Below are 27,443 nucleotides of genomic sequence, written 5' to 3' on the forward strand. Positions count from 1 at the left end.
GAGGCAGCATATGTCCTTACCCCACCCCATCCCTAATCCTAACCATATGGAGCCTGTAAGTCTGAGTACCCTGCAAGGAACAACCAGAGGCACCGTTCTCCCATCGCATCATGAAAGGTTGTCCTGCCTTATGTAGAATAAAACAGCTTTTCTTGCCCAGTATCATGACTGGAGTCTTCATCTCATGTGACTGCTGTCAAAAATACTATTCATCTCCTTAGGTGTACAACTTTTCAATCTTTAAAGTATGCTGTTTGATCTTCCTTTTTTAAATGTGTTTGTTGTTTCCTCTTTTTATATTTTTCTGTTTTCTGTATCTTTTGGTTTGGAAAGGGCTTGTTTACGCCACTTTGTTTGTCATGGCCTCTCTGTTGCATTCAGTCTGTCATTGTTTTTTTCTAAACCTGTCTTTCAGTCCCCTGTGGAGGAGTTCTGACCATGCGCCACGGGACCATCCTGTCTCCAGGTTACCCCGATCCCTATGACAACCATCTGAACTGCGTTTGGAAGGTCTTTGTGCCGGAGGGAACCGGAATCCAAGTGAGACCAAACTTTTCTTATTTATTTTTAATAATGATTGGTTGAATAGTGTTTGATTGCTTAAAGCTTGCAATGGGAAAGAAATGTTATCAAGGGACTCACCATTCTCTGCTGTATTATTGAACTAGTGAATATGTAATTTTTGCCATTCTGTATGGATCTTTGAAGTGAAGCCTTTTCTCAATACTGCACTTTTGTAGTGATGCAAACAAGATGAATGTGATTAAAATAACAGATGAAAGGACAATTTGGTATGCAGAAAAAAAATACAAAAATAAATCAATTTTATTATCAAATGATAATAGATTAATTATAATTACAATTTTAATAAATAGAAAGGTTTATATATATATATATATATATATATATATATATATATATACTGGCGGCCAAAAGTTTGGAATAATCTAAGGATTTTGCTGTTTTTGAATTCACCAAAGTGGCATTCAACTGATCACAAAGTATAGTCAGGACATTACTGATGTAAAAAACAGCACCATCACTCCAACACCTTATCCTTGAGTAATCATGCTAAATTGCTAATTTGGTACTAGAAAATCACTTGCCATTATATGAAACACTGCTGAAAGCGATTTGTTTTTTTAAATGAAGCTTAACATTGTCTTTGTGTTTGTTTTTGAGTTGCCACAGTATGCAATAGACTGGCATATCTTAAGATCAATATTAGGTCAAAAATGACAAAAAAAGAAACAGCTTTCTCTAGAAACTCGTCAGTCAATCATTGTTTTGAGGAATGAAGGCTATACAATGCTTGAAATTGCCAAAAAAAACTGAAGATTTCATACAAAGGTGTACACTACAGTCTTCAAAGACAAAGGACAACTGACTCTAACAAGGACAGAAAGAGATGTGGAAGGCCAGATGTACAACTAAACAAGAGGATAAGTACATCAGAGTCTCTAGTTTGAGAAATAGATGCCTCACATGTCCTCAGCTGACAGCTTCATTGAATTCTACCTGCTCAACACCAGTTTCACGTACAACAGTAAAGAGAAGACTCAGGGGTGCAGGCCTTATGGGAAGAATTGCAAAGAAAAAGCCACTTTTGAAACAGAAAAACAAAAAGAAAAGGTTAGAGTGGGCAAAGAAACACAGACATTGGACAACAGATCATTGGAAAAGAGTGTTATGGATCTTAACAACATTGAGCTTTTGTGGGATCAGCTAGACTGTAAGGTGTGTGAGAAGTGCCCGACAAGACAGCCACATCTATGGCAAGTGCTACAGGAAGTGTGGGGTGAAATGTCACCTGAGTATCTGGACAAACTGACAGCTAGAATGCCAAGGATCTGCAAAGCTGTCATTGCTGCACAATGAGGATTTTTTTTATGAGAACTCTTTGAAGTAGTTTAAGAAGTTCTGAACATTTTTTCTTTTTCAAATTGTAATAGTAATTTTTCACATTATTAATGTCCTGACTATACACTGTGATCAGTTGAATGCCACTTTGGTGAATAAAAGTACCAATTTCTTTCCATAAGAGCAAAATTTGTACATTTTTCCAAACTTTTGGCCACCAGTGTATATATGCTCTATATAAACCATAGTAATCCATTAATTGTCATATTTTTTTTTTATATTTTATTTATAATTCATTTTAATACATTTATAATTTAGTATATATTTGTATATTATTAATTAAGTACAGTATAATTTAACTGTAAATAAATATGTATGTTTTACAGTGTATTTAATACATATTTTTATAAGTTTATTATAAACCATATTAATCCAATAATTTTCAAATTTTTGTCCTAATAATTTGTATTTTATTTGTATTTGTTTTTAAATAATTTAAATAATATTAAAATACATTATATCATTTTATAATATTAATTAAATATTATAACAGTATAATAGATCGAGTATAATTTAAATATAAATAAATATACAGTACATATGTTTTTACAGTATATTTAATATATTTTTAAGTATATACAGTATATGTAAGTTCATTATAAACCATATGAATTAATTTTTTGTCATATTTTTAGTCCTAATAATATAATTTGTATTTAATTTCTACAGATTACAGTTGTGACGTTTTCCACCGAACACAACTGGGACTCTTTAGACTTTTACGACGGTGTCGACAGCAATGCTCCCAGACTTGGGAGCTATTCTGGTAAGCTGGAAACCATTGAGTTCACGTTACAACATGGAAACATTACATTTTAAAGGAATATTTAACCAAAAAAATGAACATTCTCTCATTATTTTAAAATGATCTCATTTGATCTTATTCATGTCTGTGTTTATATAAAAAAAAAACACAAAAAAAAAAAAAACAACAACAGTAGATTTGATGTAAGATTTTTTTGTTAATAAAGACATCTGTATCTCACACAAATATATCAAATGGCTTTAGATGTCTTGGCATGTAGTGCATATATGTTGTATAAGTCGTATGGACTGCTTTTATGGTAATTTTATGGTAATTTGTTAGTAGGTGAAATGGCCTAGTGGTTAGTGCATGTGATCTGACACATTGAGCTGTGGTGCTCATGAAGGCTACACAAGTTTGAGTCTGGAATTTGTCAACAAAGTTTCCTAACCAAAGTTGCCACTTTTTTCCAGATAAACACAAACACACAAAGTTGACATTAATATATTCTGCATTGTACAAGCGCAGTTGTCATCCCTGGTGTAGTTTATTTAACAGAGTCTAGTCAACACAAGAGTCTGATGAGAATTGCGCTGTTGGATTTGTGAAATAAGACTGTTTTTGAAACCTTATGCCATCTGGCTTTCATCTAGAGATTTGTTTTATCATCCAAAGCACATCAATATTTGAGCTGTCATGGGATATCATGGATCAACAGCTTTATAGCAGCGAGAGTGAACTCAGAGTGTCAGAATCTCCTGTGTGGAGCTCTCAGTATAAGTAGCAGACAGGATGCTATCAGTGTAGTGCCTATGACTCTGCAGTATTCTGAAATAAAACAGCAGAGCCCTCCGAATTGAAAGACAGATTTTTATTATTTGCCTCAGTGTCCCTTCCACCAGACACAAGCGTTGCAGCAGCCACACAATATGTAATAAATATGAGCTGACCTTAGTGGCCACCATTCCTCTTAGACACCGCATTAACTGTTGTGGACAGTTTGACGTTTAATCTGCACGGAGGACAAATGAAAGATTAACGCAAGTTAATGGAATGCTACTCCTTGTGCATGGAGAAGACAAAATGACGATGGACAAAATATGCTACGAACAAAAGCAGCAGTCTTGCCATTCATTTGGCACGACTGGCAGGATTAATGGCCACCGCTAGACCTGATTCTAAACAGTCGACAGCAAATACGGGACACAAAGTGCATTCAGAAAGTATTCAGACCCCTTAATTTCTTTCACATTTTGTTATATTGCAATGCTAAAATGCTTTATTTTTATTTTTTCACATCAATCTACACTCCATACTCCATACTGACAAAGCAAAAACCAGATTTTCATATCTTTGCAAATTTATTGAAAAGAAAAAACTGAAATATCACATTGACATAAGTATTCAGACCCTTAACTCAGTACTTAGTTGAAGCACCTTTGGCAGCGATTACAGCTTCAAGTTTTTTTGGGTATGATGCGACAAGCTGTGCACACCTGGATTTGGGGATTTTTTGCCATTTTTCTCTGCACATCCTCTCAAGCTCTGTCAGGTTGGATGAGGACCGTCGGTGGACAGCCATTTTCAGGTCTCTCCAGAGATGTTTGATTGGGTTCAAGTCCGGGCTCTGGCTGGGCCACTCAAGGACATTCACAGAGTTGTTTCTAAGCCACTTTTGTGTTGTCTTGGCTGTGTGCTTAGGGTCATTGTCCTGTTGGAAGGTGAACTTTCGACCCAGTCTGAGGTCCTGAGCGCTCTGGACCAGGTTTTCATTAAGGATATCTCTGTATTTTGCTGTGTTCAGCTTTCCTTCAAACCTGACCAGTCCCCTAGTCCCTACCGCTGAAAAACACCCGCACAGCATGATGTTACCACCACCATGCTTCACCGTTGGGATGGTATTGCACAGGTGATGAGCGGTGCCTGGTTTCTTCCATACATTATGCTTGGAATTGAGGCCAAACAGTTCAATCTTCATTTCATCAGACCAGCAAATCTTGTTTCTCACAGTCTGAGAGTCCTTTAAGTGCTTTGCACTGAGGAGAGGCTTCCGTCTGACAACTCTGCCATAAAGCCCAGATTGGCGGAGTGGTGCATTGATGGTTGTCCTTCTGCAAGTTTATCCCATCTCCACACATGATCTCTGGAGCTCAACCAGAGTGACCATTAGGTTTTTGGTCACCTCTCTTACCAAGGCCCTTCTCCCCCTATTGCTCAGTTTGGCCAGGTGGCCAGCTCTAGGAAGAGTCCTGGTTGTTCCAATCTTCTTCCATTTAAGAATTATGGAGGCCACTGTGCTCTTGGGAACCTTTAATGCAGCCACAAATGTTTGTAGCCAAAGAAAATGTGTAGCCTTCCCCAGATCTGTGCCTCGACACAATCCTGTCTCTGAGTTCTGTAGATAGTTCCTTAGACCTCATGGCTTGGATATACATTTTCAACTGTGAGACCTTATATAGACAGGTGTGTGCCTTTCCAAACAATGTCCAATTAATTGAATTTGCCACAGGTGGACTCCAATGAAAGTGTAGAAACATCTCAAAGATTATCCAGAGAAATGGGATGCACCTGAGCTAAATTTCAAGTGCCTGAATACTTATGTCAGTGTGATATTTCAGTTTCTTCTATTTAATAAATTTGCAAAGTTATCAAAAATCTGGTTTTTGCTTTGTTGTTATTGGGTATGGAATGTAGATTGATTTGCAAAAATAAAATAATTTAAACAATTTTAGCATAAGTTGCATCTTAACAAAATGTGAAAAAATGAAAGGGTCTGAATACTTTCTGAATGCACTGTAATACATGATTGCTTATGTTACATTTGATTACTGTTTTAAATTTCCAAATGTTTAATTGTTTACTAAAACTCGATACTGCTTGCAGATATCTAAAAAAAAAATACACCAAGCACTGTTTTCTCAATTTGTATCTTTGTTCTATTGACTAATTTTGCACTATTGCTTGCCATTTGTTTCTTTGTTTTTATTACTGGTTCTGAATTATAAAGCTCAACAGTGCCCATCCACTTTATCAGCCATCTTGGTTCTGGAATAGTTTTTCCCATAAATGTTTTCCTTTTGGATTTCATAAAATCCTTCATAAAAGATATGTAAGCAATTAACCAAACCTACCAGTTTGAATGTGAATCACAACATACATTTTTATTTGAAGCAAAAAAGTATTTAAAAATCTGAAAAAAAGCAGGGATGTCCTGATACGATTCTGGTATCGTAATTGGGTCTGATACTATGCTCAGATACTTGTACTCGTGCTCGTAAAATTGCTCCGATACCGAAAACCGATAACATCTGATGAAACCAACCGATACCATAACTCCAATGTTGTATTTTAGATTTTGCTGTGAGTTTCTTTATAAAATCACTTCATTTGATAAAAATAATACAATAATATGTTGAAAATTAATTGTTGTATTTTCATTTGATTTCATTTCTAACAAATTCATTTATTTAAACACCATTTTGTTGATAAAATTGAAATAAACTCTTGATATGGAATTTAAAACATAAAACAGGTGTTGGTATCAGTGAGTACCAAAGTATCTGTACCCGTATTTGTTCTAAAAAAATAAATGTTATCGGGACATCCCTAAAAAAAGACAAAGGTACAAGACTGTTTACTTAACGTTTTTAAAGAGGGAATGAATTACAATCCCTTGATGTAATCACTTAAAAAATATGGAAAAATTTAAAGCTATTGATTGATCATTAGTATAGAATCAGTATACTGTATTTAAAAGTATATTGCAAAATATTCCAATATATACAGTGCAAATATATACAGGTGCATCTCAATAAATTAGAATGTCGTGGAAAAGTTCATTTATTTCAGTAATTCAACTCAAATTGTGAAACTCGTGTATTAAATAAATTCAATGCACAAAGACTGAAGTAGTTTATGTCTTTGGTTCTTTTAATTGTGATGATTTTGTCTCACATTTAACAAAAACCCACCAATTCACTATCTCAAAAAATTAGAATATGGTGACATGCCAATCAGCTAATCAACTCAAAACACCTGCAAAGGTTTCCTGAGCCTTCAAAATGGTCTCTCAGTTTGGTTCACTAGGCTACACAGTCATGGGGAAGACTGCTGATCTGACAGTTGTCCAGAAGACAATCATTGACACCCTTCACAAGGAGGGTAAGCCACAAACATTCATTGCCAAAGAAGCTGGCTGTTCACAGAGTGCTGTATCCAAGCATGTTAACAGAAAGCTGAGTGGAAGGAAAAAGTGTGGAAGAAAAAGATGCACAACCAACCGAGAGAACCGCAGCCTTATGAGAATTGTCAAGCAAAATCGATTCAAGAATTTGGGTGAACTTCACAAGGAATGGACTGAGGCTGGGGTCAAGGCATCAAGAGCCACCACACACAGACGTGTCAAGGAATTTGGCTACAGTTGTCGTATTCCTCTTGTTAAACCACTCCTGAACCACAGACAACGTCAGAGGCGTCTTACCTGGGCTAAGGAGAAGAACTGGACTGTTGCCCAGTGGTCCAAAGTCCTCTTTTCAGATGAGAGCAAGTTTTGTATTTCATTTGGAAACCAAGGTCCTAGAGTCTGGAGGAAGGGTGGAGAAGCTCATAGCCCAAGTTGCTTGAAGTCCAGTGTTACGTTTCCACAGTCTGTGATGATTTGGGGTGCAATGTCATCTGCTGGTGTTGGTCCATTGTGTTTTTTGAAAACCAAAGTCACTGCACCTGTTTACCAAGAAATTTTGGAGCACTTCATGCTTCCTTCTGCTGACCAGCTTTTTAAAGATGCTGATTTCATTTTCCAGCAGGATTTGGCACCTGCCCACACTGCCAACAGCACCAAAAGTTGGTTAAATGACCATGGTGTTGGTGTGCTTGACTGGCCAGCAAACTCACCAGACCTGAACCCCGTAGAGAATCTATGGGGTATTGTCAAGAGGAAAATGAGAAACAAGAGACCAAAAAATGCAGATGAGCTGAAGGCCACTGTCAAAGAAACCTGGGCTTCCATACCACCTCGGCAGTGCCACAAACTGATCACCTCCATGCCACGCCGAATTGAGGCAGTAATTAAAGCAAAAGGAGCCCCTACCAAGTATTGAGTACATATACAGTAAATGAACAGGATATCTCTGCTGGATCATGGGTAGTTTTTTTTTTTTTTTTTCACCAGGAATTCTGCTCTTCAGCACGATTTTTAAAAAATTTGGTTGAAACTCTATGGGCTGATGGCTTCAACAGAAGCATGTTCCATCAATTAACAACCTCAGAGCTCACGGCTGGACTGTCTTTAAAGGTTTATAAGTTATTGATAATAATAAATTCCCAATGGAAAATATTTAATGAGATGCTTTACTTACAGAACCAGGCTGTTGCACTCTATTGGTATTGACTATTGAAATTTTTAGAATTGTCACAACCCTATAGGACAATTGCATTTGTAAAGCTGCTTTGGAACAACATGTAGTCTGAAATGCACTATACAATTGAACTGAATATACGGTACCTCCTCGGTCTAAACTCTATGTGCGGTTGAGACTCAAGTGAAATACCTGCTTCTATTCGTCACAACCTCTTTAGCACTAAATGTCAGCCGTTGCTCGATAAATAGTCTGTCATGGTGATTCCAGAGTGGCTACAGAGCATCAGTCTACTTAATGGAGGTCACCACAGGTTCACAAAACAGCAATAGGTCTGATTTGCCTTGTCGTGTGCCCAATTGTAATTTCGGTATGATCAGGTGAATGACAGTGAGGTGTGACCCAACTGTAACTGCCACGACACTTCATCAGTAGACCTACCGACTTGAAGACGATGACAGCCATGACAGAGTTGAATGACATTCGTAGAAGCCTCATGACAGAATGTCACAAGCCTTCAGAGCTTTAGAGCACTGCTTCTCAACTGGTTTTGCATCAGTACCTACATTTTACATTGGAAACTAAAGTAGCAGCCAAACACAAAACCAGAATTTTTATTGTACACAATATAGTATCATTTAGCAAATTATGATTTAACAGCCTTACAATTAAAAAACAAACACTTTTTAAGTACTATTAGCCATATTACCAAGTGACAAATTAATTTTTGTTCATATACCGTGGAGTTTCATTGGATTTACAGCTTTTATGTCAACTAAAAAAGACATGGGAGCGTTTTCTCCTCTCTTTCAAAAGCTGATAAGCCTATTTATTTGTATATTCTTATTATGCATGATTATGTGGTTCATTACATTTTACTATTTGCATTTAGCATTGCTGTCCAAAGTCCTACCAGAACAGATCTGCAATTCAATGTTGGGTCTTGACCCACCAGTTGAGGACCACTGATGTAAGTTGTTTATGCAAACCAAAAAAAAAAATAAAAAATTCTAATGCTAATTCTTCTAATTCTTCTAGGGACCACAATTCCACCCCTTTTAAATACAACATCCAACAATCTGTACCTCACCTTTCAGACCGACATGAGTGTTTCTGGAGCAGGCTTTCACCTGGAATATACAGGTATAATGACTGTTCACTTGTACCATTTAAATGACTGTGCGACTTGACTTGAGACATGGGGCAAAACATGACCCATAAATAGGGTTGGAATCCAAAAACCGGTTCTTATTCAGAAACGGTTCATTTTAAAAAAAAAAAAAAAAAAAAAAAAAAAAAAAAATATATATATATATATATATAGTGACCGAATGATGCACCTGCATTCTTCTACCAGTGCAGACAGATCACAATACTAAAATACTCACCATACTTTTCTTCCTCAAAAGTACTAAAATAATTGTTCATGTAATTGTTAAGGAATCAGAATCGTTAAAAGAATATTCCGGGTTCAATATAAGTTAAGCTCAGTTGACAGAATTTGTGGCATAATGTTGTTTACCACAAAATATCATCTGTCCTTTTCTTTAAAAAAAGCAGAAAAAAATCTGGGTTAGTGAGACACTTACAAAGGAAGTGAATGGGGCCAAACTGTAAATGTTAAAATAATCACTGTTTCAGAAGTATAGCCAGAATGCGTAAACAATATGCGTGTTAACATGATTTTAGTGTGATAAAATCAAATATTATAATTTTTTTGTGTACAGTTTCTGTATATCCAATTTTGCAACTTTGTTGTCATGACGATGTAATACCGTATAGCCAAATATAACAAAAACAATGATTTAAACAACTTCACATCTCAAATAATACACGTTTTAACAGAAAAATTAATGTGTGATTTTATCAAATTATAAACTTCACATTTCTGCCTTTAATCCCTCCAAAAATTCTCCCCATTCACTTCCACTGTAAGTGCCGCAATCACCTCGATTTTTGCTTTTTTAAAGAAAAGAAAGGACAAGTCTAAATAATTTTTTTATGGTAATTAACATTATGCCACAATTCCTGTCGACTGAGCTTAACTTGTGTTGCACACTGAATTTTCCTTTAAGAGGAACCAGAATCATGTTCCTTACGATTGCCATCCCTACCCATAATTTTACTTGCTATTGGTTTTATTTATTTACCATTATTAAATAGCAACATGTCCACTTACATCACTAGAACATTGTTAACGCAGATGTACCATTTTATTTAATTTTCTATTTATTTTATCTAAATTATGATTTTATCTAAATTATGACATTATCGCTCTCTACCCCTAAAATCACCTGTTAAACCCTAACTCAACACTTCATATAGAATAAAATATATATTAAACTTAAAAAAAAACCCAGAAATATAAATATGTATTTTTAAACAAATGTTACTACTATGCCCTAAAAGAATCTAGTGTACTAGAAAAACATCCTGGTTACTTTCATAACCTCCATTCCCTGATGGAGGGAACGAGACGTTGAGTCACTCTTGGGAGCCCCAAACACCTCTGATTTTGAAAAAAAGGCCAATGGGAATTGGTTCTACCGCCACAAACCAATCTTGATGCCGGACGCTCTTTAGAATGCGTTTTTGCGTCAGCATCTTGAACGGGAGTCTGTGCAAAGCCCGGTTAAGTACTCGCAGGTCCAAGATTGGCCGCAACCCACCGCCTTTCTTCAGTACGATGAAGTAGGGGCTGTAAAACCCCTTCTTCATCTCGGCCGGAGGGACAGGCTCTATCACACCCTTCCGTAGAAAGGTAGTGATCTCCGCACGCAAGGTAGCGACATTCTCGCCCTTCACCGAAGTGAAGCAGACGCCGCTGAACATGGGCGGGCACCTGGCGAGTTGAATCGCGTAGCTGAGTCGGACGTTCTGGGTCAGCCATCGCGACGGGTTGGAGAGCGCAAGCCGCACATCCAAACTCCGGGCAAGGGGGACCAAAGGGACAATCACGTCAGACGTACCAGCAGGTGGGACCTCGTGGCGGGGCGGAGCCTGAGGCGCCACGCTGAGGGGCTCGAGCCCCGTGGCCGTGCTGAGTCCAGGGACATCGAAGCACTTACCTGGCTCCTGATACCCACCATAAGATTGGCCGGGGATGGGGAGGAGGAATATAGTCCCCGCAGTCCATCGGAACCAACCCGGTGTGTGCGTGTTCATGCCACAGCTGGGCGTGCAGGGGCGGGGGGCCCGCCGCTGGAGCACCAAACCTGCCGAAATGGGACGGTGGACGGCGGTCATGACAACAGCCATGCGCACTGGATATGTGACCCAGGGAACAAGAAAACCGCTCTTTTGTTGAACTTTTAGGTACCGCAGCCTCTTGGGCATGCAGCGAAATAAAATGAAACAAAAGATTCTCCTCCCGGCACTCCACCGGGGGATGGAGTGGTCTGTCTACCAGCTCCATAGAAGCAGGTCTCCTTGTCCCTGGGTTGACCGTCTCATCGGCGCTTCGAAGCCTTCCTTGGGTTCTTGGCGGCCGGCCGTGAGACGGGTGGCAACTGCTTCCTGTGTTGTACTCCATGCCGGGGCTGGGCCATGGGGGCGGGCTGTGGCAGAGCCAGTGCTGTTGTTGCAGGAGGACGCCCTTGGCGATTAGCAGACGGGTTGAATAGCCTCCATCTGCTGCTTCACCACCGAGAACTGCTGGGCAAAGTCCTCAACGGTGTCGCCGAACAGGCCAACCTGGGAAATGGGGGCGTCAAGGAACCGTGCCTTGTCAGCCTCTCTCATCTTGACCAGGTTGAGCCAAAGGTGGCGCTCCTGGACCACCTGGGTGGACATCGTCATCCGGAGAGCGAGGTCGGTCGCCGAGTGCAGTTCCTGCATCAATCCCGGGTCAGAACTACCCTCGTGCAGCTCTTTTAGCGCCTTGGCTTGGTGTACCTGCAGGAGAGCCATGGCGTGCAGGGTGGAGGCGGCTTGTCCAACGGCAATGTAAACCTACAGGCCCTGGATGGGAGCTTTGGGCGCCTGCGCCAGGTGGCGGCACTCTGCGGGCACAAGTGCACCGTGAGCGCCTTATCCACCTGGGGGATCACCAAATACCCCCTGGCCGACCCACAATCGAGGGTAGTGAGAGCGGGGGAGCTGAAAGACCGGGATCAGGTAGTAAAAGGTGCCCCCCATGATCTCGTCAGCTCCTCATGCACCTCCGGGAAGAAAGGGACCGGGGCGGGGCATGGCCGTGAGCGGCGCTCTGGGCCCAGGAACCAATCATCGAGCCGCAAGTGTTCAGGGGAAAGTAGAGGGTTCCACTCTAGCCCGACGCTCGCGGCCGCCCGGGAAAGCATGTCCATCAGCTCCGTGTTGGCCTGAGACTGGGCGACCATACCCGAAGGAGGAAGCCCAGCTGAAGCCTTCGCATCAGGCTGGATGAACCCACTCTCCGATGCTGCGATTGAGAGCTCATCGTCTTCCTGGGTTCCGAATAAGAGGTTTAACTCGCCTTCAGACGAGCCGGCGGTCTCATCCGAGAGCCCGATCGGGGAAAGCGAGCGTGCTGAGGAATGGGAGGTCTGTGGGGGGTTACCTGGCGGAGGTGCTCCCATTGAAGTCCCCAAATCGCCCCCAGTGCTAACCGACACTGCCTCATACCCATAGGTAGAAGGACAGAGGTGGGGAGCCGCTGGGGTGGCTTGTCCTCTTATGAAGGAAAGCCGCGACCGCAACGTTGCCATAGTCATGTTCTCACAATTAGGACATGACCCATCCACGAATGATGTCTCCGCGTGGGCAGCGCCCAGACACGTAAGACAGCGATCATGGCCATCAGAAGTGGAGAGATAACGACCGCAACCAGGAATAATACACAAACGGAAAGGCATCTTTAAAAAGATGTTCCGTGAGTGCCACTCTTTTAGATAGAATATATACTCTTTTTGTTCTGCCGAAGTGCCCAGGGGCGTTCTCTGCACTCCACAGGTGCAGAGGGGGAGAAGCCGCTGAAATGCGCCATAGATCCAGCAATTTGTAGTGAGTATTGGAGGGGTTGAATTCAGTGTACTGAATGCAACCGTTCGGCTCCGAAGAGAAAATCTGAATGAGTAGTTGCGAGCCAGCTCCTTTTATACCCGTATGTCCGGGGAAGTGGCATGCAAATTCCACTCGCCAATTCCCATTGGCCTTTTTTCAAAATCAGAGGTGTTTGCGGCTCCCAAGAGTGACCCCTAGTGTCACTACATCGACACAACGTCGAGTGAGTGACAGATAGGGAACAACATGTTTACTGCATTATGAAATACTTGTGTGATATGCAAAATATTTTGTGATTTTGCCAACTCTGAAAGTTTTTATGTGCCGAAACTTCTATTTATGGAGCTGAAAATCAGTTTGAAATTATTTTGTTTTCTCAATTCATTTATTTATTAAAGTGAATGCTACATTTATCAATAGCCACAATTATTATTAATAGAACTAATATAACTAATAATATCATTAATATAATACGTATTATAAGTCTTTGACACATTGTGCCTGACAATGTTGACCCATAATGAGTTACAGCAAGGAAAGCACACATGTTGTGAGAAAACAGAAAATGTAGGAGTTTGCACACGTGTTGGTTTAACAGATTAGTATATACAAATAAAATCAATCTATGACACACAAACTTGTTTTTCTCTTCTCTGGCCGGTTTTGTTCCACTACTCAAGAATCAGTGCAAAATTTAATTGAATCGTTTGATTGTACAAATACCACAGCATGCACCACACAATATTTATTGTGACTCATTCCTCCCGTGGGACTCTTCTGCATCTTGCCATGTGAAATACAAATCAATTTCCATTAGTGTTTGGGAACATTTGCATTCTGACAAATGAAGAGAGTTTCTATGTGTCCTAAGCAATAGGTTTGGACTCCTGCCCGGAACCTCAAACCCCCAGCAATGGCGTGAAAGTGGGCGACCGCTACTTTGTGGGTGATGTTGTCTCATTTCACTGTGAACAAGGCTACACTGTAAAGGTAGGTGAATTCATAACTTAATATACTGTAGCAATGATACAGAAGCTTAACTCTCTCAGGTTCAATAATGGAAGACATTTATGTTCATTCCAGTTTGTTTTGTCATTCCAACGCTATGTTGCCTATGTAATTGGCAGCCAGTTTCGAGGAGTAACAAAATAAAACTAGCAACTACATTTTTCAGTTGTGCGACAGTGTCTCAGCTGTTTTACAAATCATGAAGCTTTTGCAGAAATGACCTACTTTTCCAACCCTGCCTAATGACAAGTAGAAATAATAGTACAAGATGGTGAAATCTTAAGGAATCGTTGGTTGGTTAAAGTTGGTTTGTACAAAAGCTTACAAATTTTACTTCTATAGAGAAAAATAAACCAATGAACAATGTTAATATGATTTTTAAGGGTTTAACCACTTACCCAAACCCTAAACCTAACCATGATTGTGTACCACAGAAGAAAGAGAATCATTGAAGGTTTGAAAAAGCGTTCTTACAACTAAAATTTATCTTCTAACTTAAGTCTTAAATCTAAACCCTAAACCTAACCATGATGTTAATAAGGAAATAAATTAAGTGTACCATGGAAGAAAGAAAATATCGAATTTGGAATAAGACGAGGGAAGCATGTTACAGGTTATTGACTTTTTTATTGCATAAATAAATATGGAATAATGAAAGTAATGGAAATGCGTCCACTGACGTTTCCTTTTTAAAAATAACGTTTTGGATAGGCCAGCTAAATTTTGATGCCTTGAAATTATGTTTGTGTATTGGTTGATCTTTATGGGAATGAAAGTTGTACCTTTTTGTATGAATCAAGTCGTAAGATATCTTACGACTATGCCATCTTGTAAAAATCGTTGTCATGAGACTGTGTTGACTTTTTCCAACGACTAGTGGTGTAACATGACAAAACGCAACATCACTGTTTTTTTGTCATTTTAAAGCAGTGAACTGAGGTATTAATCAAACACGCTCGCCTAAAATGTCCACTCTGTCGTACAAACAAAACGTTGGTCTGATTTGTCTTAAGCCTAGTGTACACTACATGACTCAAGCTCGTCTCCTTTGATGTTTTGAGTCGGCGAGTGGTCTGCGATCAGGACAAACGGTATTGTTTTGTGCACACTCCTGCGACAGGCCGAGACTAGTCCCAGACACTACTACAGTTTTCAAAACAGCTTGATATATATGCTATCCTTTTGAAATGCGTTGACGTTAAAGGCAGCTGTAACATCCGTCGCATTCGTCGGTTATGTGCAGATTTAAAGGGAAACAAGCGTACGATTGGAAAATAAAAAACAAATGTATGAACATGCACAAAAGGGACACAGATATGTGCAGCATGCACATCAGAAGCTCAATTACAGGTATTGCACTAAAATAAATGAATAAAAATGAATTCTGCTCTAAGCGTCATGTTTGCGAATACTTCACACCAGTTTTAAGCGCTTTCTTGTCTTTTACTTTTTTGCGCTTTATTTTCATTTAGTAAAACACAGAGGTAATGACTGATGAAAGTCCTTATGAAATCAGAGACTCTTTCGAAATCCGAACACAACTGGTCAAAAGAGACGACCAGATGTAACGGTGATGTCTTGGTTTTACATTTGTGATCTGATTTGTGATCTGCAAGTCGTGTACACTTGGCTTTAGTAAATTGGTTTGTTTGAGTGATTTAAATGAACCAAGTAAACCAATATGATTCATTTAGTCTCTGCGTAGAAGCTTGCCTTGATTTTATGTCAATTTTGCAGTGGAAAGTTTTGTTAAATGCTGCTATGTTTTATTTATTTATTTATTTATTTATTTTAATGATATTTTTCTAGTTTTATTAGTATTTTGTGTGAATTTATCTGTTCATTTGCTGTTTATGATATAAATACTGCTCTGTTTGAAAAAAAAAAAGAAAAGAAAGAAAATATATCTTATAGTAATATATTTAAAAAATATATAAATTAGAGCTGCCAATCGATATGAATGACAGAATGTGCTGATTAATTAATTTAATTAATCAAAATTAATCACATACCAATATTTACTGAGAAAGGCCACCAAATAAAGGTTATTTAGAATAATTTAAATAATCAGAAATATAATATATAGGCCTAAAAAACTATTGTAATTCAGACAATTAAAATAAATTACATAATTTGGTGACAACAGACAAATTAAACATTTAGACAATACGAAAAGTGGCTTTTTGAAAAATTTTATTTCGCTAAAAAAATTATCAGAAACTCTTGCTAAATGCTGCTGTTTTGTTTTCAACTTATTTAAATGATTGCATTATGTAGTTTTATTGGTGCTGTTTATAAAATAAAAACTGTTCCGTTTGCCAAAAAATGCCATCTGATAGTTTTATATTTAAAAATATAGATATGTTTTTTGTCTTATAAAATTTTTGTAATATTTCTTTAATATTTCTGTCTCTTGTTCAGACTATTCATTTAAATGAACAGGTTAAAAAGAACGATTCCTGTGCAGAAGCCTGCTTGGTATTTTACATCTATTTTGTAGAGGAAGCTGTTGTTAGGTTTCAACACTGTTGGTAGCACATTAATCAGTTGATGGATAAAAACCTCAAAAAAATGTAATTTGAAGTTCTTTGTCTAACTCTCAGTTCTACTGTATGCTGTATAACATGCATTCCCAGTGTCAAGGCTTTGCTATTTTGCCTTCACTTCTCAGAAGAGCACGATGAATGATACATTTTCTACAAGTGATTGATTTTTCTTCAGAATTGGTGAGAGCTCCATGAAGAAGTCAATACCTATCTTCATTTCTACTCCTTGCAGGGAAGTGCATATATAACATGCATGCCAGGACCTGTGAGAAGATGGAACTATCCAGCACCTCTTTGTCTGGGTATGTTTCCTTTACGTAATTCTACTTATGTGACCTTTTCAGTGAGAACTCTACTTCAATTCTCTGTAATCTCAAATATTCAAACTAGTATGTCATAACAACCTTACTTCAGGAGTTTTTCCCTGCCATTTCATCTTATTCAATTTCAATGCAGCAGCTGTTTCATTACAATGTACCAACCGTAGATGATCAGTCGTGGTGTGTTCTTTGTAATAAAATGGACTATGAAAAAGCTTTCTTTAAGCTAGATCTTTAGATGTGCTATTCAGTCCATTCTTGCTTTGTTATTTCCTCTTTTGTTCAAATCTTTTATCCTTAAACCCCACTTCCTTGTCTCATATACTCATGATTTCTCTTGGCCATAACACCATCGTGCCCAGGTTACTTGCCATTAAGCAAGCGCTTTTCATACAGAGTGACTCACAGACCACTAATAGCAGTGACAAACCCCCCGGAGTAACTGGTGAAATGGCTTTTTTGCACAGGAATATAACAGAAGAATAGAATTCAACTAAGAAAGTACTTTCCAGGCAATGACGATACTTGAAATAGCCTCTATTTGATTATACTTGCATGCATTATTCATATCCAAAACTTTTTGATGTTTGGTCATCTTTTTTAAAAACCGTATAGAACTTAGCCAGGATAGGTGGCATATTAGATTTTTCTAATATAATGTTTTTGAATATTTAAATTGAGGATGTTAGGGGTATAGTTTTTTTTTTTTTTTTGTCAACTGGTATTCTTTTTGCATTAAGATGTCATTTTCTAAGTATTTCTGTCTTGACTTTTTAAGTACAAACATTTAAACATCCTTAAAATGCATTACTTAAGAAGCAAACTGACATTAGGTCTTGTTTTGAGAGAAATCAACAAGAAAAACCTATATGAAAATAAACTTAATTCAAAGAGAAATCAAGGTTATTTTTCATACCCCATTGGAAAATAGTTATTTTTTTCCCCTTGTTTTCAAGCATAATCTGTGTATCTTTTTAAAACCTTGTAATTTTATTAAAATGTTTCTATTTCATTTTAATTATTCTTACTATTGACTTATTTTATTTGATTATTTTCACTTTATTTATTGAGAGTATATAATTCTCTTTTTAACACCTTGTAATATTATTATTTTTTACTATTTAATTAATTATTACTTTTGTATTATTTAAATAATTAATTAATTAATCATTCTCTTATATAAATTCATTTATTGGGGGGGTGTTGGTGAAGTTCAGCAGTGCTGTGATTAAATAGCAACACTTGATGTTTAATTGATCTGAGCTCCTGTGGTGTAAACAGACCGTTCAATGTTCTCTATTGACATTTCAATTGCTTTTCTAAAGTACTTTAATGGACACACTTGCTCAGAGAGGCCATTCATTACACTATTGCCAATATGATATATGCAAAGACAACTAAACACACAGGGAGATATACACACACTCCGCAATATAATCAAAGTATATACTTCAATCAGGCTTGAAGTAGTTGCTTTAATATTGGCCTTTCAGTCCACACAAATTCTGGTGGCGCCCATTTAAAAACATTAAAGAAAACATAACCTGTGTATCAGTTTTCTCCTAACCTCAAAATGAATGTAGCACATTTATCCCATTAGCATTTTAAAGCATTTATATTCCTGATTGCACATCATTACAATATTATTCATATATACAAGGAACACAAGGGTTTCTTGCTTGTATGTGCAAATGAATTCATATTGCATATCACTAGATTCCATAATGGAGTTTGGAATTGATGAATATCTGTTTGATATAATGTTTCCATTGGGAATACTTTGAAAAAAAAAAATGCTTAAAGACCTTGAGGCAGTGGTTCCCAACCCTAGTAATGGAGGCCCCCCAACACTGCACATTTTGTATATCTCCTTTTTGACACAGGTCTTAGAGTCTCCACTAATGATCAGATGAGTTGAATCAGGTGTGTTTGATTAAGGAGATATCCAAAATGTGTAGTGTTGGGGGGCCTCTAGGAACAGGGTTGGGAACCACTGCCCTGGGGTAATGTTGTGTTTTACATGGCGCAAGACTGTAAACTGGTTTTGCTTCAGGATCCACATTTTACTTTTTACATCAAGTGGCCACCCAACTCAGTACCAAATTGTTTATTGTACAAAAGTAAACAACTATGTCCTTAAAATCAAACATTTAAATGTAGTATCATTACCATGATCGGCATAAGACCAAAAATATTCAAATTCTTAACATGACATGGGCTGAATAGAAAATTCAACAACCATTTTGGTTTTTAAATGTCTCTTGAATTTCGATGATTTCATGTTCTCGGCATGTTCTCTGTTTTTTTCCCTGCTATTCATGACCCTATATGAGGGTCGTGGCCCACCAGTTGAGAACCACATATTCTGTACATGTTTATTGACTGTGTGCATGGCTGTTCTTGTCTTTTAAGCTCAGTGTGGCGGCTTCCTGTCCGATCTAAATGGAGTCATTCTAAGCCCTGGTTTTCCTGGAAATTACCCCAGTGGACTCGACTGCAACTGGACAGTTAAACTTCCTGTTGGCTTTGGTCTGTATCTTGTAACTTTAAAGCTGTAATTCTCATCTTTATTTCACTAATTACAAATAAGTAATCTATTTTATTGTCACATTCCACCCCTTTTTAGAGTGTGACTACCCATAAGGAAGAAAAATCACAAATGAGATCTCTATAATAACTCAATTGATGCTTCTAGACAGCAATATTAAATGGAGAACATATGGAGTCTTTTGCTTAATGTTTGTCTTGAATAAAAAGACCCCAGTAATCTCATACAATATGTGTTGCCTCCAGAGTTTCAGAATCTCAACAATGTCTCAAACTGTACTCAGATTTGCCAAGATACCAAAATCTGCAATCGAAAGTCAGAGATTTCAATTTGAACTCAAACATTGTTTCATCAGATGATCTGAGCAGCTTTTCAGTCTTAATGTATGCCAACAATTGTCTTTCCTTAGGGTATACACATGACTTCCCATGGCAGTTTTTGTAGCATGTGCAAAATGCAGCCTTGGACAAAATGGAATAACAATGAAATACAAAAGATTGTTTGAAGGATTGTTTGAAACCTCAAAATGTACCCTCAGGCGTTTTCTTCTTAAAATGTACTTTAAACGGTTGATGTGCATGATGTATAATTTGTCAACATTATGAACAATTTTGAACAGCACACTATATAGTAAATGTGTACTCATTTAAGCAAAGTATAGTCAAAACCATGGGTGGGGTAAATGAGCATCAACAGGTTTTAAACATCCTAGTATTGTTTTTGCTTCAGGAATTCATCTGCAATTCCTCAACTTCTCCACGGAGTCTGTGCACGATTACCTTGAAGTCCGTGGCGGGACACTGGATTCAGGCTCTGTGATCGATCGATTCAGTGGGCCTGTTGTACCAGAATCTTTCTTCAGCACGACTCATGAAACCAGCTTACTGTTCCACAGCGACTACTCCCAAAACAAAGCAGGTTTCCACATCACCTACGAGGGTAAGACGGATTAGACCTGCTTGAGGCCTTTACTTCATCTGTTGATGTGGACACACACCATTGGATCCTTTCTGATCATAACAGGGGAGAGAATATAACCTTTTGTTCGTTTCGAGTTCAGTCACAGTGAGTTTTAAAGCAAGTCAGTCCAGTCGGTGACCATTTTGGGTTCTTTGATGCAATCGTTCAGTTGACTAAACGTTGAAAATTAAATGTCAGAAAACTTCGGAAAACATGTTCTGACAAAACAAGCCCAAAATACGAGATTAATAGGTGAGGAGATTTTAGTGCTATAGAGCGCAACAGTGCCTGTTTACTGAAAAGCATTCCAGTATATACAAATATATAAGTAGTTTGAGGGTGTAGAGAGACCGACTCGATTGCTTCATTCACAGTGCGTCATGGAAGTGAGCACTGGCTGCTGGACTTGTTTGGCTGGCTTTGTTGGCTGGGGTTCTCTGATTGGTGTATCTCTCTGCTGGACCATGGGTAATGTAGTTGTTCACCAGGAACACGATTTTAAAACAATGAAGTTGACTGATGGCTTCAACTGATGTATAGGCTATACCATTGATGAACTACCTCGGATCTCACGGTAGGTCTGTCTTTAAAGGTTTATAAGCTATCGTTGAAAATCAATCCATCAAAGGATAAAAAATAATTGGGATTAATCATGAGGATTTTTTCTTTTGGAACCACACTGTTGCGCTCTATTGTGGCCCAAATTTTTTTACTGTTTTCTGAAAATAAACCAATATTGAAAATAAGCCCAAAACATCGCAATCCACATCTACCCATATTTAGAAGTGATTTAAATATTAAATGAACTAGAGTGTATAGAATTTTTAACAGTACTTATATCATTCACAAGTGTGTGTTTTTTCTTTTTTTCATGTAAAAGCTCCATGAAAGTGGCAAAAAGGTCACAAAAGAAGAGCGTTTTCTTTGCTGAACCTAAGAACCTTTATTTTTTTAGAGGATACTTCTGAGGTTGGATAAAATCATCCAAATAAATACATTTAAATTCAAGACTGATTATAATTGTTTTTGTTTGATGACCTGTTCAGCGTATGAACTGCAGAGGTGTCCGGATCCACGGCCCTTTCGGAATGGTGTGGTGATTGGCAGTGATTTTGGGGTGGGCATGACCATCTCTTTCCAGTGTCTGCCGGGATACACCCTGCTTGGTGAAGCGTCCCTCACGTGTCTGCATGGAGTCAGCCGCAACTGGAACCACCCTGTGCCTCACTGTGAAGGTAACCGTAGACTCTGGACTGTCATGTTTTTTAATAAAACTTTCAAAAAAAAGCTTTAGGGAAAACATATGGACCATATATGGAGTCTTTTCTGCAACCATTAACATATAAATGAATATTCTGTCATTAATTGCTCACCCTCTGTGTCTACGGAATACTTTTATGGTACTTAAATGGTGTCCTTTTGTCCTATTTGGAGTTTGACTGACACGGTATGAAGGTCAGAAGCATTATCCACAGAAAATAACAAACATGGTATCAAAGGAAGACTTCACTATTTTTATTCCCCGTTGCATCACTTTATTTTCAGGTCCTTAACTTTCTATCACGACCTGCAGTGGAATTGTGCTGCAGTAGTGGGGTTTCCTTCTTACGTAAAACTCCGGGATTCCCTCAGTGAATGAGCGCATATACTCGAATGTGAGGGACTATCTATATTATAAATTGGTGTGTAGAAATGGGTATAGTTTAAATGTAGTGTATATACTTTTTCCACTGTACTTCCAGAAATAAATGTTGAATTCTTTCCACTTTGTTGACTTGTTGTTGGGCTCCATCCTATGACGTTTGTTATCCGGTCCGCACTTGCGCACTCTTCAAAAACCTGTAAGATCACCACGTGTTTACATGACCACATAAGATACGTTCTCCAGGAGAAACCTAGATGTGTTAAACTGCTTTCTCTTAATCCCTTAAACGGTGTAAGGAAATCTGCATTCTTGTTTACATGATGTTTCAGAACACCGTTTACTGGAAAAACCCTGGAATAAGCCGTTTTCATAAGTGCATATAAACGTGATCAATTTTGGCACTGTTTTTTCACTGTTGTAAATGTGTAATCAGGGATATGCAAGCAAAGACAGGATGTCATGAACGGCAAAAAGGATTTACCACGTAGAATCAGTCTGTATGTCTATGTGTACAAAAAAAAAACATTAGCAAAAGTGTAAATGACTTGTGTTTGTGGTGAAAATATTTTCCAGAAAATATCTGTCCATCCTCCCTTCTGTTACGCTCACACTTTTGGAACAATTTTCTTACGCAAAATAGTTTTGCAAACGCTAGGGGCAAGGCGGGTCTACCTGCTTTTTGTAACCAATCAAATGAGGTTTACTCTGACCTGATTGGTTAAATAACGTAACAGATAGCTTCCTCTTCTTCATATGCAAATATTTTTTTTCTTACATTCACAACTTGATTCACAACTTGATTCACAACTTGATTCACAACTTTCTGTGCTTATGCAATTGTTTTTCATGCCTTTACTCTGCGCAAGCAAATGTTTCTATTGTGCTTGTAACTTCATTTACAATTTTACAAATCTTACTCAACACATGTAAATCTTTTAGGCACAAAGTTTCCTTTATACATGGTCACTCTAAACTAAAAAAAAAGAAAAAAAAAAAGATGCATGAAAAATTTTCAGAGGACTTTTTTAGTGTTTCACGGGAAAAAAATAACAGCAAATTTAAAATGACAAGAGGGTGAGTAAATGATGTCTCGGTTAAATTTTTGGATGAGCAATTCCTTTAAAAGCAATGCAGGACAAACCATCGCTTTAAGCTTATTGTATATCTAGTTTTATGTTACTGCTTTATTGCCTGTTGCAGTTGCATGTTAAATGCATTGCAATTCTCCATGAATTGCTGATCGAATTGAACTTCAAAGGTGTTCTGATTGTATTTGTCTTTCATCAGCACTTTGTGGTGGTAATATCACATCCCTGAATGGGACCATCTTCTCTCCGGGCCACCCAGCTGACTACCCCAATCTGAAAGACTGCATATGGAGCATACAAGTACCTCCAGGCAATGGCATCCACATCAACTTCACCGTGCTCAACACGGAACCAATCTACGACTACATCACCATCTGGTAAGACTGCTTTAAACGTTTATAAGAAACAGTCACCAAAAGATGAACATCTGTTGGGTGTCGTACAACATCATGAATGTAAGAACAGATAAGGATGGTTCTGATTTGAAAACATTGTTGGGATTTAGACAGTAATTAATTTTTTTAAACTGAAACTGATTATTTTTTATCATGCATATATATTATTTGTTTTATTTCTGCTATTTGACGCAATAAAAAAAAAAAAATAATTAGACTGCAACAATATAAGCTATATGACTGTGTTTTAGTGCCATGCTTTAAAAAAAAAAAACTAAATAAGATTTTTTTGAATAAAGTTGTAATATTTTTGGAATAAAGTCATAGCATTATGACATTAAAGTCTTAATATTTTTAGAATAAGTCATAAGGAAAGTAACATCAAAGTGATGTGGTGGACAACGGCAAAGTGGAGCATCTGGATCTTTGGATACAGTAAACTAACCGGGGAGATAACATTGGTAATGCAACTTTGTTGACAAGTTAGCCGACAATTTGTGGGAAGTTTTTGCGAGCTCTTTATTCATGCATGAGATGTGCAATTATACAGGAGTTTTCAACCTGTGGGCGCATGTCAAGGGAGGCGTGAGATATAGGCTTACACTCAAGTGAATCAAAAATTAACTATAATTAAATAGGTCCATTTCAAAACATTGTATGTGGTAACATCTCTTCAGTTATAGTATTGTTTTGAGAGTTAAAACCAACAAAAACCAAACCAAGCATCACCCACTCCGAGCGGGACTGCGCGAATGCCTGTCTGGTTCTTTCTCCTGAATAAATTACATTTCTTAAATAACCACTGCAGTGTCAAGATACTAATAATAACTCTGTGCTGATGTGCTAAAAGACCATGGATTTCTTTATTGGTCAATTATATCCTGATTTACATATACTACATGTTTTATCTAAATCCTTCACATCCATTTCTTGCATTAATGAAGCTGCTGGCTCGGCGTTCGTTCTGTCGTTGTAATAATAACGTGCTGTTTAATATTGTATTTTATTTTATTTTTTTTCTCAAAATATTTCTACTTTATTCACGCAATAGGATATGCTACTTTATTCTCATAATGCTATGACTTTATTCTCGGAATTTTGTCTTTATTCTCAAAATATTACGACTTTAATCTCATAATGCTATGAATTTTATTCTCATAATTTTGGTTTTATTCTCAAAATATTACAACTTTAATCTCATAATGCTATGAATTTTATTCTCATAATTTCGGTTTATTCTCAAAATATTACGACTTTAATCTCATAATGCTATGAATTTTATTCTCATAATTTTGGTTTTATTCTCAAAATATTACGAATGTCAGTAATAAATATCGGTCAAACCGATTATCTCTAGTTTTGGATCTCAAGCATTCCACTTTGACGTTTGAAAACATTGTTGGGTTTTGGATTGAGATCAACGGATATAATTTTTTTACGACCCATACCAATTGTTTTTAGGTGGAAGTGTCTGATTACTGCTACGCAGAACTTATTTTTAATTGCGTTATTTCTGCTTTTTGACACGATAATTCTTTATTTATTATGTGAAAATTAAAGTGTGAACATCGTAAAAAATATATCGGTCAAACCGATTATCGGTCTATCACTAGTTTTGGATCAATGTTAATGATCCATTAAGCATTCCAACATGGTTGAAATCATAGTTGGGTTTTGGATAGAGAATGACCGATAATGTTTTTTTATGACCGATAAATGATATGCAAAAACATTTTTTAATTATTGCATTATTTTTGCTTTTTTCGTCAGAATTCAGACACATTTATGTGAAAGACTTTAAATGTCTGAAAGCTGCAGTGCTAATTCAGCATTAGTTATGCAAGCCGAGAGTCACGTAAATCTTCACTTTAGTCTTTTATCTGTTTTTCCTCTTCTGCTTTTGGATCTTCCATCCATTTTCTCTTTGAGTGAACTTCCATACTGAAGTGTGAAATAGCTGGTGCAAAAGTAAAAGGCTCACGCCATCAGTTAGCATGTGTGCTTTACAAGCTAACTGATGTGATGCTAAGCCTGCGTCCCTTATGACTCATCCAGTACTTGTTCATCTGCTGTGTCATGATAAATAAGTGTTTCCAACTAGAGGATTTTTCTGCAAGTATGTCTCACAGAAAGCAGCAAGTACTACTGATCTGAAATACACTGCTATGAAATTTATTTCGTCTATACATTTTATAGGGATCATGCCATACTTTTTAAACAGTATTGAAGGACTTTTCAAGTATAATGGACACTTGTTAAATAGATTTTCATTTTGTAAATAAATTCATACATAGACACAATTCATATTCGTCTCCAAATCTAATTTCAAACATGGATGCGTATGCCTTTAGATCAAAACGTTTTTAAATCATGAGAAACAAATTAATTCAAGTATGTCCAAGCTTTTGACTGGTGGTGGACTGTATGTAAGGTTTATAATAATTTAGAAATGTGGATTGCTGTGCTTTTTGTCATTACAACATTTTTTGTGACTTTTTTTTCACTTATGTTCCTTTCCTGTAACAAGCTGCAACTGTTCGTTGTATTAAAGTGCCTTTTTAAATAAATAAAAAAAAATAAATATTACAGATTCTTCAATGATAAAGGAGCAAGGTCAGTGTTTGATTGCTTTGCGTTGGGTTTATAATTCACTTTTCAGCTTCTTTATTCAGGTTGTTGATTGCAGTGCAGTTAGACAGGCTTCATTCTTACATTTTCTATCCTGTTTTATAAACATTCATAACAAAATCCCTGCAACCGCCAACAAATGAAATCTTGGGTTGAAAGTCAAAATGGTTTTAAATAGAGCTGTCAGTCAACATTATTTCTTTTTTTTTTTTTTTTTTTTACAGAATTAATTAGATGATATGATGATTAAGTTAAAATGTTAAAAATCCATATTACTAAATTTCTATATGGGTGTGATTACTAAATTTACGTGTTAAAGGGATAGTTCATCCAAAAATGAAAATTCTGTCATCATTTCTTCATCTGTCAATGTTGTTCCAAACCCACAAGACCTTCTTTCTTCTGTGGACCACTAAAAGAGATTATTAGGCTTAAGGTTAGCCTCAGTCACCATTCACTTTCATTGCATTCTTTGTCCATACAATGGTGACTGAGGCTTACATTCTGCATAAATATCTCCTTTTGTATTCCACGGAAGTCATAAGAGTTTGTAACAACATTAGGGTGATTAAATTATGACAGAATTTCATTTTTTGGGTGAACTATCCCTTTAATTTAACAGATCTGTGTTGCATATCATAACCATTGCCCAACTGTCTCCTTTAGGGACGGTCCCGACCAAACATCTCCACAGATCGGTCAATTCAGTGGCAGTTCACCCCAGGAGAGCATTTCCAGCACATCCAATCACATCCTGCTGAAGTTCCACAGCGACTTCAGCACCAGTGGATTCTTTGTTCTACGTTACCATGGTGAGCATTTTTCCGCAGGTTTCCTCTAAGATGTTCCTCATTCACTGCGGCTTAGTTTTGTTTATAGCCTGTGTGTTGCTTATTGTCAGGTTGATTATCTTGGTTTATTCCCTTTACGCCCACAGAGCATGTTACTTATGCTGAACATACACAGATACAATATCTGTGAATATCCATACATTCAACAAAAATTGTGCCGTGAAATCGTAGAATAAACGTTCTGGATTTTGTCTTAAAGGAATAGTTCACCCAAAAATAAAAATTCTCATGTTCCTCGTATTTCTCCAAACCCATATGACTTTCACAAGAAAGTGTAACACAAAAGGAGATTTTTTTTTTAATTATGTACTGGTCACACTTTTACATGCAATTACAATGAATGAGGACTGGAGCTTTCATGCTTTAAAAAGGGCTAAAAAGCACCCCAAATGTATCATAAAAATGGTCTATAAAACTCATGCGCTGTATTTCGAGTCTTCTGAAGTCAT

General features: G+C 37.4%; 1 protein-coding gene across 1 annotated transcript in view; it reads left to right on the forward strand.

The window, feature by feature from the left end:
- Window positions 1–27,443, forward strand: part of csmd3a (CUB and Sushi multiple domains 3a) — a 437,506-nt gene that overhangs the window by 285,882 nt on the left and 124,181 nt on the right. Inside the window, exons 36-45 of the mRNA XM_051721095.1 lie at window positions 416–540; window positions 2,590–2,686; window positions 9,061–9,165; window positions 13,877–13,995; window positions 16,792–16,861; window positions 19,292–19,408; window positions 20,157–20,366; window positions 21,434–21,622; window positions 23,320–23,497; window positions 26,810–26,955. Coding sequence (XP_051577055.1) covers window positions 416–540; window positions 2,590–2,686; window positions 9,061–9,165; window positions 13,877–13,995; window positions 16,792–16,861; window positions 19,292–19,408; window positions 20,157–20,366; window positions 21,434–21,622; window positions 23,320–23,497; window positions 26,810–26,955 — 1,356 coding nt within the window. The remainder of the gene's footprint in view (window positions 1–415; window positions 541–2,589; window positions 2,687–9,060; window positions 9,166–13,876; window positions 13,996–16,791; window positions 16,862–19,291; window positions 19,409–20,156; window positions 20,367–21,433; window positions 21,623–23,319; window positions 23,498–26,809; window positions 26,956–27,443) is intronic.

The sequence above is a fragment of the Myxocyprinus asiaticus genome, chromosome 16 (assembly GCF_019703515.2).
Source record: "Myxocyprinus asiaticus isolate MX2 ecotype Aquarium Trade chromosome 16, UBuf_Myxa_2, whole genome shotgun sequence".
Lineage (NCBI taxonomy): Eukaryota > Metazoa > Chordata > Actinopteri > Cypriniformes > Catostomidae > Myxocyprinus > Myxocyprinus asiaticus.